This window comes from Engraulis encrasicolus, chromosome 21, assembly GCF_034702125.1.
Source record: "Engraulis encrasicolus isolate BLACKSEA-1 chromosome 21, IST_EnEncr_1.0, whole genome shotgun sequence".
NCBI lineage: Eukaryota > Metazoa > Chordata > Actinopteri > Clupeiformes > Engraulidae > Engraulis > Engraulis encrasicolus.
This window is the reverse complement of record NC_085877.1, coordinates 30,436,081-30,449,764: the sequence shown is the minus strand read 5'-3', so window position 1 is coordinate 30,449,764 and position 13,684 is coordinate 30,436,081. Positions and strand designations below refer to the sequence as shown.

The 13,684-nt window shown below is 48.3% G+C and overlaps 1 protein-coding gene across 2 annotated transcripts in view; it reads left to right on the top strand.

The window, feature by feature from the left end:
- Positions 1-13,216, top strand: part of zgc:153012 (uncharacterized protein LOC777626 homolog) — a 38,793-nt gene extending 25,577 nt beyond the window's left edge. The window contains exons 1-3 of one of the 2 annotated variants that reach the window (XM_063186568.1): positions 2,218-5,583; positions 7,604-7,655; positions 9,825-13,216. In XM_063186568.1, coding sequence (XP_063042638.1) covers positions 3,440-5,583; positions 7,604-7,655; positions 9,825-9,965 — 2,337 coding nt within the window. In that variant the 5' untranslated portion in view covers positions 2,218-3,439 and the 3' untranslated portion in view covers positions 9,966-13,216. Of the gene's footprint in view, positions 1-2,217; positions 5,584-7,603; positions 7,656-9,824 lie in introns of those variants that run through there. The other variant, XM_063186569.1, reaches the window with a different exon arrangement.
- Positions 13,217-13,684: the final 468 nt, after the last annotated feature.

Genomic DNA, 13,684 nt, shown 5'->3' with positions numbered 1-13,684 from the left:
TGGGATTTCCTGCCTGGGAAGCCTCCCCTTTGCTCGGATATCAAACGCACGCACGCACGCACGCACGCACGCACACACACACACACTCACACACACACACACACACACACACAAAAATACAGACAGACATACATACATACATGCACACAAGTAAGTACACTACACTCAGAGTCGCAATTAGAATCAAACATATACCATACACACATACAGTACATGCAAACAGTAGCAGACAGACAGAAGGACACACACACACACACACACACACACACACACACACACACACACACACACACACACACACACACACACACACACAGAATCACACGTAACAACCAGACTACAAACACAAACACAGGCAGACATGCACACACAACAACCACAAAGACACACATACTGAAGTAGACTGCAGTAGGCACACTGACACACACATAAACACACGCGTGAACACGTGATTGCATACAGGCCACACATATGGATAACTTGATGTAACTGAACCCAGGTGTGTGACAGCAAGGCGGTGAGGTCCCGAGTGTGTGTGTGTGTGTGTGTGTGTGTGTGTGTGTGTGTGTGTGTGTGTGTGTGTGTGTGTGTGTGTGTGTGTGTGTGTGTGTGTGTGTGTGTGTGTGTGTGTGTGTTAGTGTGTTAGTGTGTTAGTGTGTTAGTGTATTTGTATCAGTGTGAGTGTACAGGGAAGCTAACAGGTGGGGGACAAAGGGGTCAGTTGTCCCAGGCCCAGGGATAGTGGGGGCCCAGAATTGGGTGCTCATTACATTGTATGTATTGAGTGGAAGAGCCTTTTAGATTCCTTTGTCCGGGGCCCGGCCAAAGCTGTCAGAGGCCCTTGTGTGTGTGTATATGTCTGTGTGTGTGTGTGTGTGTGTGAACATGTGATCTCTCGAAAGCCTGAAATGGATGGCAGGGCGAAGCTGAGCTGAGTCGACACTAAACTGTACGCTGTAAATCAGAGCGGCGACCCACCTGTTGCCCACTGTCTCGCCCTCCTAAAAAAAAAAAACGTGAGCGCACGCTGCTGGAACAATCCGCAACCACCACCTCAGCAGGCTTTTTATAGTGTTGCCTAGGTCTATAAATTCACTTTTTTCATCACTAGCCAATTTGGCTGGTAGATGTTAAATCTTACTAGCCACGCGTTCACTCACTACCAGTCAAAGTGGCTAGTAAGTTTTCTTTTCTACCAGCTGAAAACTGAATTTTCACCAGTGTTTGGCCGGTTGGCTGGTGTTAATTTAGAGCCCATGGTGTTGCCCGACTATTGGGGTCAGAGAGTTGGGTAGTGGGGCTGGGTGGCTCAGGGCACACGGAGAGAGGGCACCAGAGGAGAGTTAGGGAGGAAAAAAAAGAAGTGAATGAGTGAAAGAACAACTACCTTGCCAGGCTTGTTTTAGAGTTGCCCCACTGAAGGGTTTGGCGGAGTGGTGTGGTGTGGCGTGTCTGGGATAGGAGTGATATCAGGGAGCGAGTGAAGAAAAAAAGGTGTTATAGGGAAGAAGGGGTGAGGGAGGGAGGCAACGAGTGAATCAGATCAAGAGAGAGAGAGAGAGAGAGAGAGAGAGAGAGAAAAGCAGTGAAGTGAGGTGAGGGTGGAAAGGGAGTCAGGGGAATAGGGGAGAGAAGGATAAAGAAAAGAAGTAAGGAGGAGGTAAGACAAGAATGAAGGAGTGAAAAGAGGGAGTGATTGAGAGAGAGAGAGAGAGGAGTGAAGGAGGGAGAGAAGGCCGAGAGAGAAAGAGGTGTGAGGTAAGGGGTGCAGAGTGACTGAGTTTTAGACGTGAGGGAGGGAGGTGGGGAGTGAACGATAGGGGGCAGGGGAGTGAGAGAGGGGGTGGGTAGTGGAATAAGGGATTGAAGTGATTGAAGAAGTCAGAGAGGGAAAGAGTGAGTCAGTTTCTGAAGGAGTGAGTGAGTGATGGAATGTGAAAGAGAAAGAGAGTGAGTGATTGACAAAACTGACAAAAAGAAAGGAGAGGGTGAGAGGAAAGAGAGAAAAGGAGTGACTGCCAGATAGTTTTGCCCAAGTGAGGGAGAGAGAAAGAGAGAGAGAGAGAGAGAGGAAAGAAAGGCTTGAGTCAGTGAGTGATTTCTTCTCGAAGTATAGAGTTGAGCAGTGTGTTCAGGAGTTTGTGAGAGAGTGAAGAAGGCAGGGGGTGGGGGGAGCTGTTGGGGGTTGTGTTCGGGGGTGACATCAAGATTCAATATACTACCGGCGCAGCTGCTGCTAGCATAACTCCGTCTCCAGATCCGGCTCCGGGTCTGGGTCTGGTTTACTACAGGAAGTGGTGTCAAACACAAGACTTCCTGTTTCCTGTTGCCTCATTCTGTCCTGTGCTGTGCGGTGCGCTGACTTCACACGGGACATACCAAGCGTGAGCTCATCCACTTCCTGTGTTGTGAGACGTCCTCGCGTCCTCTCGCCTTTTGTCAAAGGGTGAGGAAGAGTACAAAAAACACCAGTGTCAATATAACTCTTCAAGAGTGGTAATTAAATCTGGTTCACGTAGCATTTGGTCCCACTCAAAGTTAGAGTGAATTCTACTCAATATTAAAAGCTGTTACTGAAATGAAGCGGCCACCTGCAGGAATGTACAGTACACTGACTTTTGACTCCACTGTCAGAGTCATTTGACTCTCCACAGTGTTGCAAAGTACTCTAACTGTATTTATATCCATTACCTCTGAAATATTGGCACCCTGTTTTGTACTGGGAGTGGATGACAGAGAGGAGGAGGGGAGAGAGGGATTGAGCAATCAAGAGATTGTGTGAGGGAATGGGTTATTGACTGAATTTGTAAAATGAGAGCGAGTGAGTGAGTGGCAACGCAAAAGAAAGGGGGAGAGAGAGAAAGGGGCATAGAGAGATAGAGTGAATGAAAGTTAGTTAGTGAGAGTGAGTGGTAAAGTCAACAAAAAGTGAATGCGTGTGTGAGCAACTGAACTAGAGAGTGAGTGAGTGAGTGAGTGAGTGAGTGAGTGAGTGAGTGAGTGAGTGAGTGAGTGAGTGAGTGAGTGAGTGAGTGAGTGATGGTAAACACGTAAACAAGACTGAATGTGAGCTCTCCTGAGCGAGCAATTGAGGGACTTCCATAGTGATAGTAAGGGAATTGGAGACTGACTGGTTGTATGAATGCTTCATTTTATTTCTTTTTTGTTTTTTTGTACCTTTGCTTAACCAGGGGAAAAGATAGATGTCTCTTTTTCAAGTGAGCCCGGGCCAAGGCAGAATTACAAGAGACAGGATACATTACATGACATTACAACAGACAGGATGAAAGATACAGAGAAAAAAAACCAAATACGATTTAAAAAAAGTTTGAAACAAACCGTGAGAGACTGAGAGAGAGAGTGAGTGAGTGAGTGAGTGAAAGAAAGGCAAAGAGAGAGAGAGAGTTCATGCAAGGGAAGTGCACAGACCTCAGCAGACATGTTTGGCAGCGTGAAGAAGATTATATCTGCCTTCGAGACACGCAGGCAGGCACGTCCGGTCTCCCTCCCTCCTGCTTCACCCCAACCTCCTCCCTCCTCCGTTGGCTCGTCTGCCTCATCCCCCTCTCCCTCTCCTTCATCACCCTCCTCTTCATCCCCCTCACCGCTGTCATCATCATCACCATCATCATCCTCTGCTGTGGCTCTCTCCAAGGCCTCAGTTCACGGCGGCCCTGTCAATCATGTCTCAAAGCCCGCCTCCCACCCCATCAGGCCGGCCTCCCCCTGTAGGCCTGCTGCTTCTGGTAGTCCCGCCCCTCCGTCTCAGTCTGAGAAGCGATTGGCCCGGCTGTCCGTCCCTCCGGCGGTTGACCGTATCCCGTCGTCCTCTTCCTCCGTCCGGGCCTCTTCTCCACCACCGAAGGTGGAGAGCGTTGCAAAGACGACAGACAGATGGAACGCTGGGCAGGTGAAAGGGGCAGCGGGTGCGGGTGCGGGTACAGACACAGTTTCAGCAACCGTGGGCAGGGTGATCCCCCGGATGCGGGTGCGAGACTCGTGGCCCATTGGCCGAGAGGCACTGGTGGAGCGCTGGGGGCTGTACGCCAGGACTATCCCACTGCGGGCGGACAGGCACAACCAGGCAAGGTGCACCGGAGCCAGCACCAACATCGCCAGCAGCAGCACCACCACCATCAGCACCAGCGCCACAGTATCCAGGTCCACATCCAGCGCCAGGCTAAATGCTAGTGCTATCCCAGGGCCAGGATCCAGGTCCTCCCTCAATGCTGCTGCTGGTGGTGGACCTAAACTTTGCTCTACTTCCACCCAAACTCTTCCTACCGAGCTAATCCTCTGTTCCAGCAAAGGGGTTGTTGGTTCTACTGCTGCTGCTGCTAGCGTCAGTGCACTGAGCTGCACCACGGGGTCAGTATCCACCAGGACGGCTCATTCTGAGACACTGGTTGCTAGTTCTAATCTATTCAACTCTGCCCTGGGGCCTACTGCCATTTCCTCCGTCGTGGGGCCTACTGATACCTCCGCCGTGGGGCCTACTGCCAGCTCTGCCGTGGGGCCTAGCACTGCCATCACCTCCGCCATGGGGCCTAGTGATGTCTCCACTGTGGGGCCTAGTGATGGCTCTACTGTGCGACCTATTCTCACTTCTGCCACAAGGCTCCCTACCACAACAGGGCACATTGTCACCTTTGTGGCGGCACAAGCTGACACCACAGGACAGAGTGTGACCGTAGGACGTCACGTCACCTCATTTGAAGGGCAGACATTCCACTCCGCTGGGCCAGCTGGTGGCATGGGGCGTACCGTTCACAGCTCCAGCGTGGGGCTTAATATCAGCTCTACGACAGGGCCTACCATGGATTCTTCACAGGGTTCCTTGACGGAACCAAACAACATCTCCAGAATGGTATCGATTGCCACCGCAGGTCCAAATATCATGCCCGCCCCCGGTCCTGTTGGGTCTTCCACCACCGGACCTGGAAGTCAATGTCATTCCACCAGGCCCCTCACAGCCACAGCCGGGGCTGAGTCGATCCCTCCGACCCTCCATTCCTCTGCTTCTCCTGCTAAGGTTCAAGCCACTGTGGCTCCATCCCCGGGGCCGGGGGGACTCTCCAATCCCTCCAATCCCCAGAAGGAGCCCCTTTTCCTGGGACACTCTCGGCCCCTTGGCCTGCATGGCCACGCTCCCTTTGGAGCTCCCCAGGAGACCACGACTCTCCAGTCACCACATCCGGCTTCCGACCCTCAGGCCCCGGGGTCCCCAGGCACGGTCACCGGAGGAGCCTCTGTCCCCATACAAACCCATCCAGCTGTGCACAGGCTCCCAATCCAAACTGGATCCTTCTCGTCCACCACCTCCAGCCCCCAGGGCCCAGCACGTCCCTCCTGCTGCCCAGCTTCGTGCACCCTCGCTGGGCCACTTTGCCCTGGTGGTGGCCCGATCCCTGGCCACAGAGGCCCTGGAGGCCATGGAAGGATGGGAGAGACCAAGAGGAGTAGAGAGCAGGGGGGTCTGGCTCTGCTCCCCCAGTTCAGGCACAAGTTGGACCTGCCCAAGGAGGCTCGACGTCGCGTGGGCTCTGAGACAGCTTTTCTGTCCTTGGTGCTCTTCTGTCGAGGGTAAACATGCTTGTGTGTGTGTGTGTGTGTGTGTGTGTGTGTGTGTGTGTGTGTGTGTGTGTGTGTGTGTGTGTGTGTGTGTGTGTGCGATTATGTGTAAGAGTGTGTGTGTGTGCTTGTCGGTAAGTGTGTGAATGTTCGAGTGCATGGGTGTGTGTGTATGGACAGAAAGAAGTAGAGAGAGTGTGTGAGAGACAAAGAGACAGAGGGTGAGAGAGAAAAAGAAAGAGGGAGAGAGAGAGTATGACACCCGGTCAGTAATGAAGTGTGACTGGATGTCTGGGCCGTGTGAGTGCTATGAGTGTGTGAACGAAATATTTTTGGACGTCGACATTCTCGCACCTCTGTGATGTTACCACTGTTAGTTTGAAGAAGGAGCATGTGATTGTGTGTGTGTGTGTGTGTGTGTGTGTGTGTGTGTGTGTGTGCGTGTGCGCGTGCGCGTGTGCGTGTGTGTGCGTGCGTGCGTGCGTGCGTGCGTGCGTGCGTGCGTGCGTGCGTGTGTGCGTGTGTGTGTTTATATCAGGAATAGATGGACCACACAGTAATGTGGACCATGTGCCTCACTCTTTTGAGAACAATGAGATCAGTGTCACTGACACGCACAACACACACACACACACACACACACACACACACACACACACACACACACACACACACACACACACACACACACACACACACACATACACACACACACAGAGAGAGAGAGAGAGAGAAGAACAATACACATACATACAAGAATACCCATACAGACACAGGCAAACGAGTGCGCACACACACAGATGCACAGACGTGGAGAAGAACACATACACACACACACACACACACACACACACACACACACACACACACACACACACACACACACACACACACACACACACACACACACACACACACACACACACACACACACACATGAGCACACTTACAAACACCAAAAGTATGCACACGCACAAGGACAATATAGCTGGCACGCCTTCTCTGTTGTCATTGTCCTGTGCTTGTTCCTGCTTGTATATACAATGGGGACACATGGTTACCCATGGAAACACATACCGTTATGCACACACACACACACACACACACACACACACACACACACACACACACACACACACACACACACACACACACACACACACACACACACACACACACACACACACACACACACAAAACGGGGTTATGAATGTACACAAGCAGCGGGCATACTGAGGTACACTCACATACAGGGAATGTTTGAGTGTGTGTGTGTGTGTGTGTATGTGTGTGTGCCTATAAGCTCAAGAGATAGAATGAGCCTCATCGTACAGACATTGTTTCAGTAGCAAAGATTTTTGTCTGTAAATCTTGAAGCTAACTCCTCTCCCTCGCTCGGGGCACCAGTCATTGTAGGATCGTCACTGGCCACTACCCCATCTCTCACTCCAGCTCACTTCCTGTCTCCTCTCCCACTTCCTGTCTCCTCTCACACTTGCCTATCATAATGAAGACGCAGTAGCCCCTTAACCCTGTAAAGCCTAAGGCACCTGCAAAAAAACGCCTCCTGAATTTTGGGGAAAAGGTGCCCTCTGCCTATTAAACCCTAAATATCTCAGCCTACGAAGCACATAAAACATTGCATTTAAAAGCAAGTTGCATTTAAAAGCTAGGACTCTCGTCTCACATTAGAATGTTGTCATTCAGCTCTAACTTACCCTCATTTTTAATTAAAAAAAAGGCTCAAATCTCAAGAGCCCGAATGCAGCATTTATGTTGCTCCAGATGGCAAAGGTCAAACAACATTTACACAGCATCAGGATAAAATGGGTTGATGCACAATGTTCCACCAGTGGAACGCTATGGCAGTGCACAGGACCTCTAGTTCTACATTACGACAGGGTCATTGCCATTCTGGTAACAGCTAATTTATTATAACAGGGATCATGTCTTGACTGGGTTAATGCCCACAAAAATACTTAAAATACAATAAGTAAAAATGATTCCTTTCCTTTTTTCTGTCTTGTCACAGTGGGACGGGAAACAGTGCAATGGCCATCGACAACAAGATTGAGCAAGCCATGGTGAGTTCCTCTGCCCCTGCATCTAGCTCTCTCGCTGTCCTCTCTCTCTCTCTCTCTCTCCCCCTCTCTCCCTCTCTCTCTCTCTCTCTCTCTCTCTCTCTCCCCCTCTCTCCCTCTTGTTTGTCTAATCTCTCTCTCTCTCTCTCTCTCTCTCTCTCTCTGTCTCTCTCTCTCTCTCTCTCCCCCTCTCTCCCTCTTGTTTGTCTAATCTCTCTCTCTCTCTCTCTCTCTCTCTCTCTCTCTCTCTCTCTCTCTGTGTGTGTGTGTGTGTGTGTGTGTGTGTGTGTGTGTGTGTGTGTGTGTGTGTGTGTGTGTGTGTGTGTGTGTGTGTGTGTGTGTGTGATAGGGTGCGGACAGCCAGCCGGCAGTGATAAGACCTCAATTAGTCCAGTGCGTCATTACAGGCCCATTTTAGTTTTGTTTGCTCAAAACATCTCTGGGTGGGTGCAACTGTTTGCGTACGAGGTGATGAAAGTAAACCACAAAGAAATGTGCCAAACCAAAAAGAATTTAAACCATGAAAGAAATGGAGAATTGGAGCTAAATGGGACAAGTAATTGAATTTGATTCAATTGAATTCAACCAATGCTCGCATCCTAGAAAGGTATTTGATGCAGTTTTTTTTTAAAGAAAAGCTAGATCTACCTTTTTTTAGAGATATTTGTATGGGATTATGTGGTCTTTATTTCAAATAGAGACTGTGAAGAGAGACAGAAAGTGAATGAGAGTGGCGTAGTGGCATAGTGCATTAAGCCCCCCACACATGGGCTTGCATGCTCTGGGTTACCCAGGTTCGAATCCGGGCATGGGTCATTTCCCAACCCTACTCCATCTCTCTCTCCACATTCACTTCCTGTCACTCTTCACAGTCCTATCCGTGCTAAAGGCCCAAAATGGCAAAAAAAAAAGAAAAGAAAGAAAGAAAAGAGAGTCGGGGTAAGTCTGTGAAGTGACCCAACACATGTGACTTCAATGCATAGCTGATATGCCCGGTAAATGACAAAAACCAACAACGGTCGGCGTCTGCGCCTGTACTTAAGATATGTGTATTGCTTGGTGCGTCCACTCCCAAAAAGTAGTAATCACTTTAGATAATGGAAAAAGGAGGTGTACACAAGGCTTGTTTGAAAAATGTATATTGTAGCCGAAAATGTACGTTCGTCTGTTGCTCTAGTTAACCTCTGACTTCTGTTGTAAATTTTCGGCTACAATATACATTTTTCACACAAGCCTTGTATACACCTCCTTTTTTTCATTATCTGGAGTGATAGCTGATATGCCTGCCTTATAAAGTCTAATTGGGATTCCAAATCTTCAAGCTGGTTTGGATCAAATTTGTAGTCGGGATTTGAACTTTTTGAACTCGGGACTGACACATCTCATCTTGGTTGGTGTGCATCCGATTTGAAAGTCATTTTGAGGAAGAGGAACAGCCTGCAGGTTGCTAAGTCTGCTATGTTTTATTTTGGTGGCGACCGGCAGCAACAGTGTGTGTATGTGCGTGCGTGCGTCTGTCTGTCCGTCCGTGTGTGTGTGTGTGTGCGTCCGTGTGTGAATGCTTTTGTCCGTGCGTGCGTTCGTATATCTGTGTGTGTGTCTATGTACGGGTATGTGCATATGTGTGCGCGTGGGTGCAGGCGGCATCCGTTGTTTTATGGCAACCGTGTTCTTGAAAGATAAACAAGCACTTAAGCAGAGCTCTGTAGATTTTCTACAATTACAGAATTGCTTCAACCGTGTAAATAATTTCTTTCATGTGGCTTTCTGTAATTGTTTCATTGTTTTCCATCTCTCTTGTGTGTGTGTGTGTGTGTGTGTGTGTGTGTGTGTGTGTGTGTGTGTGTGCGTGCGCGTGTGTGTGTGTGTGCGTGTGTGTGTGTGTGTGTGTGTGTCTGTGTGCCTGTGTGTGTGTGCGTGCATGCTTTGTCTGTCTGTATGTGTCTGTGTGCATGCGTGTCTGCATGTGTGTGTTGTGTGCTTGTGTGTGCATGCCTGCTCTGTCTGTGCCGGTGTGGGCATGCATGCATGCATGCGTGTCTGTGTGCGCATGTCTGTGTGCGCACGCGTGCTTGTGTGTGTGTGTGTGTGTGTGTGTGTGTGTGTGTGTGTGTGTGTGTGTGTGTGTGTGTGTGTGTGTGTGTGTGTGTGTGTGTGTGTGTGTGTTTGCAGGACCTGGTGAAGACCCACCTGATGTTGGCCGTGCGAGAGGAGGTGGAGCTACTCAGAGAGCAAATCAAGGAACTCACGGAGAAGAACGCCCAGCTGGAGCGAGAAAACTACATTCTCAAGGCCCTCCGAGACCGACACTGAGCACTAAGCATCATGGGACTTGCGGTCCTCGCATAGAAAAACGCCCAGCTGGAGCGAGAAAACTACATTCTCAAGGCCCTCCGAGATTGGCACTAGGCACTAAGCATCATGGGACTTGCGGTTCTTCATTTTTTTCTTTCTTACTATTGTTCACGCGCCACTTTAGATGACAACACACAAACACACACTCTCTCTCTCTCTCTCTCTCTGTTTGGCCTTCACAGGAACCTGAGACTATTGTATTGCAGTACAAGTACAGCTCTTAGTCAGACCTGAAGTGAGACAGGAAACTGGAGAGAGAGTGGACTTCCTCTTTTGCCACAAGGCATTGTGGGTGTTGTAGTGTTTCATCATTAATCCAAAGGCCTCTGGAATAGTGTTCAGGGTGAAGGGATCAGTGAAACAGAAGAATGAAAAGAAGAAAAGAAGAGATGAGGAGCACAGAACTGTAGAAAAGATTGATGAAATGATGGACAGATGGATCGGATGGATGGAAGGAAGGATGGAAGAGGAAATGAAGTGAAGTGGAGAGAGAAAGCAGAACAGAGGACTTGTGTTTAATGGACGGAACATTTATAAATGTTTAGATGTTCACTCGGACCTCACAGCGCCGTGAGTGTAGAATGGTGTGTACCGTAGGCTACTAAGGCTCCTAGCTTCGTTTGCAAACTTCACTTGCCAACACACACACACACACACACACACACACACACACACACACACACACACACACACACACACACACACACACACACACACACACACACACACTGTGTGTATGGAGAATCACTGGCACTTATTGTGTATCCATTCACACACCATACACACACACATGCACACACTCACACACACACGTACGCACGCACTCACACACACACACACACGTACCCACGCACACACACACACACACACACACACACACACACACACACACACACACACACACACCAATTCATTTTCTGTCTGTGTTGCTCACTGCCTGTTACAGCCTCTGTCACACACACACACACACACACACACACACACACACACACACACACACACACACACACACACACACACACACACACACACACACATTTTCCATTTCCACCTTTAGAGGGGCTGCATTAGTTGCAAGTTTTCACTTACACTGTCTAATAGTGCCACGTAATCATTTTCAGGCAAACGTTTGCAGTAATGTGAGTTTAAAAGAATAATAATAACGATTATATAGTAGTGACGATACGATGAGACGAGCGAGAGCTGCAGTACCACATGGGGACCTTTAAATGCCATCTTTTATTATTTATTTTTGAAACGTTTGTTTTCCACCCGAGTGAATGTGTATTTTTAGTGGTCGTTTGGTCAGTGGACTGGACTGGACTGGACTGGACGTCCCACCTGGCATTTGTGTATGGGATGGGATTGTGTGCTTTGCAAGTATTTACAGTATGCATGAACGTGCGTATGTATGTATTGCTTTTGTGTATATGTGTGCGTGTGTGTGTGTGTGTGTGTGCGTGTGTGTGTGTGTGTGTGCGCGCGTGTGAGAGACCGAGTCTTGCTTTCTTTCATGCGTGTGTGTTTGTATTTCTTTCCACAGTTAGGGTGTGTGTGTGTGTGTGTGTGTGTGTGTGTGTGTGTGTGTGTGTGTGTGTGTGTGTGTGTGTGTGTGTGTGTGTGTGTGTGTGTGTGTGTGTGTGTGTGTGTGTGTGTCCCTTTTCTTCATAGAAAGGCCAATGCACTGTAAACTTTGCAAGGGGGTTCATTTAACACAAATTGTGGGACCAAATATCCTTCATAGACGAGCATTAGGTTGGACTGTCTAAAGCTGGTCACCGCTCTATCGACTTTTTACCAAACATCATCTCTCAGAATTCCATGAAATGAACACGGACCATGGTTTTTGCCAAAATTCTGTGGTGGGATCACGGAAGTATAGCCACAGAATTTTTCATCCAGCAGTTGTCGCTATTTCTTTTCTCAAAGTTAGGCTATTTCTGGGTATGTTTGTCAGTTTTCTAATGATAGACTTTACGTAGAGCTGTGGGAACACAGAGGAAGCACTTTTGTGACCCCCCAACACAGGATTTTCACAGTGTCCCAAGTGTCATCAAACTGGATCCGATGAGATTTTGAGTCGGTGGTGAGCACAAACATGATGACCGTGAGGTGAACGTTTAGAGCAGACTCGCATCCTTAAAGGGGTAACTGCATCAACGCCTGCAGTGATGGAACCGCCTTGCCCCGATAATACCAAACCATTTTGATTTGCTCTGATCCAGACGTTGATGCTCTGATTTGCGGACTGATCCAGATGTTCCATCGTAAAAAATATATATTTTTTAAAACTAATGCTGAAAAGTCGGTAGGTCAGAGGCCTCACACTAGATCAGCACTTAACCCTCTGAGGTCCGAGTGCCCTTCAGAGGGCAATGTGTCTCCAAAGATTTGTCTGTAACTCTGTGAGTTTTTGTCATTGAAACATATAAGTCACACCATTAGAAACCTCAGACCTTCCAGGTTCCAAATATATATATATATGAAATGAAAATACTTGAAAATGTCAGGGTGGTGTAAGCAGCCTAAAGGCCTCTGAAAGGCCTTAGACCTCAGAGGGTTAAGCAGTATACACATACACTCTTTTATTATTATTGGTGAATTCGGTCCAACTCTGAGTGTTAATTAACAGTGCAAAGTTTACAGTGTGCTCGCTCTCTCCCTCTCACGCACACAGTTGCCATGTCCACTTCTTTAATGTCAACTATGCAGGGTAACCATGTCAACCACCACCATCACACCACAGGTGGTGCCGCCGTCAGCATTAAGTACAGTAGCTGCCAGTGTTAAGGGGCTCACATAGGGTGGATTCCAATATCCAGACTCCTGTCCTCCCTTGCCCCCTTGGCCTCCTTGTGACCTTGTGATGATGTCACCGACAACAGATTTGTACTTCAATGTCTCACAAAAGCTCAACTCTAATGTCATTTTGTCATTTGAAAACATCTCAGGTGAATGAAGAATAGTCCCCCAAAAGTTGTTGTAGCTAGGCTGACAGCGGGGAAACGTTTTTTTTTCTCCACGGAGGCGGGGCATCAGCGAAATGAGAGGCCACAAGCACAGGCCGAGGATGGGAGTCCACCTATTGGAATCCACCCATAGTCGATGCGAGTGACACAAGGCAACGTACATTAGCTTGCATTGTGAGTGCACACGTTACCGTGTCCTCTATAGTGACACAAGTGTCTCCTCCAAGGACAATGCATGCACAGCCTGATCTCCAAAAATTCTGTGCTCCTGGACACGGATGTTAAAGACACAAAATCCGTGTCCAGGAGCACGGATTTTGCCAAAATTCCGTGCTCCTGGACACGGAATTGTTTTCCGTGCTCCTGGACACGGAATTGTTTTCCATATACTCATAGCACTGTGTTAACTCTATCATTGGAAAATACATAACAAATGCTAATCCTAAGCAAAATAATGCTATAGAAATTTAAGTTGTGCCCTGACCAAAACATTCCCTAACCTTAAGCTGTCATTAAAGACATATTTTTTGAGAAATACATTTTCCAGTTGGTTGATAGGCTATCATGCATATAATGAAAGAAAGAATACTAGCTGTGCCCAGACCAAAACAATCCCTAACCCTAACCTGTCAGTTAGAAATGTTTTTTTTTGAGAAAAAATATTTGACTGAGGTCAAAGACTGTGGAAACATAGAGCTGTGGGAGTAT